General features: G+C 48.3%; 1 protein-coding gene across 7 annotated transcripts in view; it reads right to left on the minus strand.

The window, feature by feature from the left end:
* XRN1 (5'-3' exoribonuclease 1) overlaps window positions 1-2,516 on the minus strand; it is a 203,556-nt gene extending 201,040 nt beyond the window's left edge. For 5 of the 7 annotated variants that reach the window (XM_023751452.1, XM_014453187.2, XM_006085764.3 and 2 more), the window contains exon 1: window positions 2,328-2,505. In XM_023751452.1, coding sequence (XP_023607220.1) covers window positions 2,328-2,402 — 75 coding nt within the window. In that variant the 5' untranslated portion in view covers window positions 2,403-2,505. Of the gene's footprint in view, window positions 1-2,327 lie in introns of all 7 variants that reach the window. The other 2 variants (XM_014453186.2, XM_023751453.1) reach the window with 2 other exon arrangements.
* Between the last annotated feature and the right edge of the window lie 176 nt (window positions 2,517-2,692).

Below are 2,692 nucleotides of genomic sequence, written 5' to 3' on the forward strand. Positions count from 1 at the left end.
CTGCCTCTGCCTCAGCCCCACCACTGTGGCTTTTGGCTTTGTCTTGAAGGACATCCAGAAGGTCTCCCAGTCTAATTGGCATATTACCCTTTTATTAGTATAGAAGATATATCACTCCGAGAGGTTTCTCTTTAGGGTGAGCTTTGCCTTAGAATGGTGTCTTGGCAAGTCAGTCTTGCAAGTTGATAGGAGGTAGACTGCTCCTGCCCTTTAAAGCTCCTCAGTTATAGCTACTACTGTCCAACCAACCCTCATAGTTTTTAGTAACTATTCTGGAGTTCTCCTGTTTTAGGTATATTCGATGTTGCCCCATTGCTTCCTTCTTCCTCTTACAGAGATGCCAATACTGATTGGGTCTAAAGGCTCTTGGTAGTTTGTTCCCATCTCCTTGTATTTGGGGGTTTGTAGAAATACGCTATTACATGATTTTATTATAATTGTTCTAGGCATTTAAAATTTTGCTAATTGCTCTTTCTATCTTTATGTAAGGATTCAGAGACCAAAAACTATGCTACTACCACCATCACTAGCAACTTTCCAGAACCTACCCCTCCACCAAACCTCTTTCCAGCCTCTTCCCCCAAGATTAGCTTTTCCACTATTGTGACTCATTTAGGCACTCACTCATCTTGCAAGCACTGCATGGTAACCCTTTATAACATCTGCTTTTGTTTTTGTTGTTGTTAACTACCGGAATCAAACATTTTTGAAAGACATCACTTTGATGAACCAATTAAAACCTATCCTTATTGTTCATATCATAAAACTGCCTTAGATTATTTTTGTTCTTCAGTAACAAAATCCTCAGGATGGAGAGAATCACATAATTTCACCAAACCGAATTCCGTGCCAAAGAGTAAAGAGCAAAAATATTACTGAACAAATCATGTATTATAAAATGAGTCTGAATAACAGTCTTTTTTTCACTTGAGAAAGTGAATGACGCATGGCAGGTACTCAAATGTTTTCTGAATGAAGGACTAAGAAAAGCCAAAGTTAGCTGTTTCCCTTTCTGCAATGTATCAGTAACCTCTTCTCTGGAAAGAAGTATCTCCTTAATCTAACACAACCCATATTTCAAATAAATTAAAGATAAACTACCATTTTGGAATTTTTTGTAAATTTTCCTCATATACCAAATTTGACTGTAACAACAACAAAGAATTATTTCTGGAAGTTTAACACTACCTTCATGCTATGGTACTTTTTAAAAAAAAATAAACTATAACTCCACAGAGCACGATGGTGTACTCTGGATTACTATGCCCCACCACAAATACAATGCAACTAATTCAATTAGTGATACACATTTCAAAACTAATTATTTTCTGCAAAATACAAAATGGACAAGACATCTACTGAAATCATTAAATGTGACCTATCAAAGTCTAGCAGTCTGACTGCTTTCTAGGCCCTTTCCACAGTTCCAATACATTGGTGTGCTAACACACACACACAGCTAACACGCAGCTAACACACCCCTAACACACACACACACACACACACACATCTAACACACACACACCTAACACACACACACCGGAACACACACACCTCACACACACATATCTAACACACACAGACCGCCCAACACACACACCCCTAACACACACACACACACACCCCTAACACACACCTCACACACACATATCTAACACACACAGACCGCCCAACACACACACCCCTAGCACACACACATCTAACACACACATACACACCCCTAACACACACACACACCCTTAACACACACACCTCACACACACACATCTAACACACACAGACCGCCCAACACACACACACCTAACAGACACACACACCCCTAACAGACACACACTCCTCACACACACATATCTAACACACACAGACCGCCCAACACACACACCCCTAACACACACACACACACCCCTAACACACACACCACACACACACAAGCCTACAACCAACCAATGCCCTTCCAAGTGTACTTTTTTGGAATGGGACACTGGTTCGGCAGTGCCAGATTCAGGCATGGGGCGGGGGCTCTCTCGGGGTGAGCGCGGTTCCGGTGGGGCGGCGCCGGCGGCGCGGGGTGTTTTCCGGGCTCGGGAGGCCCCAGGGGCTCGTTCTGGGGCTCCCGCCCGGGGGAGCTCCCGCCGCTGCGGCAGGAAGACGCCCCCAGAGCCGACCGGGGACTGAGTGGGCAGCGCGCAGGTCCGCCCGCCGTCACGACCGCCCCTGGCTCGCCCCCTCGGCCACCGGGTCCCCATACCTCCGGAGCCCTCCTTCCCGAGCCCCGAGCCGGCCGACGGCGAGTGGGCGGCGGAGAGAGCCGCGGCCGGCTCACCCACCTGATGCTCTTTCACCACTTCGCTGAGGCAGGGGTACCGCTCCGAGATCCATCGGTAAAACTTGGGGACTCCCATCTCCACTTCAACACAACCCCACTGAGGGCCAAACCGAAACCGAACGCCCGCCGGGGCCGCCGCCGCCGCCGTCGCTCGGCTGATGACAACACACCGCCCGCCCGACCATAGAGTGGCCGCCGTCGGGTAGAGCGGCAGCCCGAGGCCTCTGGGCGGAGCGGGGTTGGCGTGGCGCCCAGCGTGGGCGGCGCGCGGGCGCTTAGTCCTGAAAATGCCGGTGGACCCTGAATTTTGGCCTGTCGGCTTTAGTCTCCTGGGATGCCATCAAGGATTTTTAATTTTTTTTTCGG

Source organism: Myotis lucifugus, unplaced genomic scaffold (assembly GCF_000147115.1).
Source record: "Myotis lucifugus unplaced genomic scaffold, Myoluc2.0 scaffold_21, whole genome shotgun sequence".
Lineage (NCBI taxonomy): Eukaryota > Metazoa > Chordata > Mammalia > Chiroptera > Vespertilionidae > Myotis > Myotis lucifugus.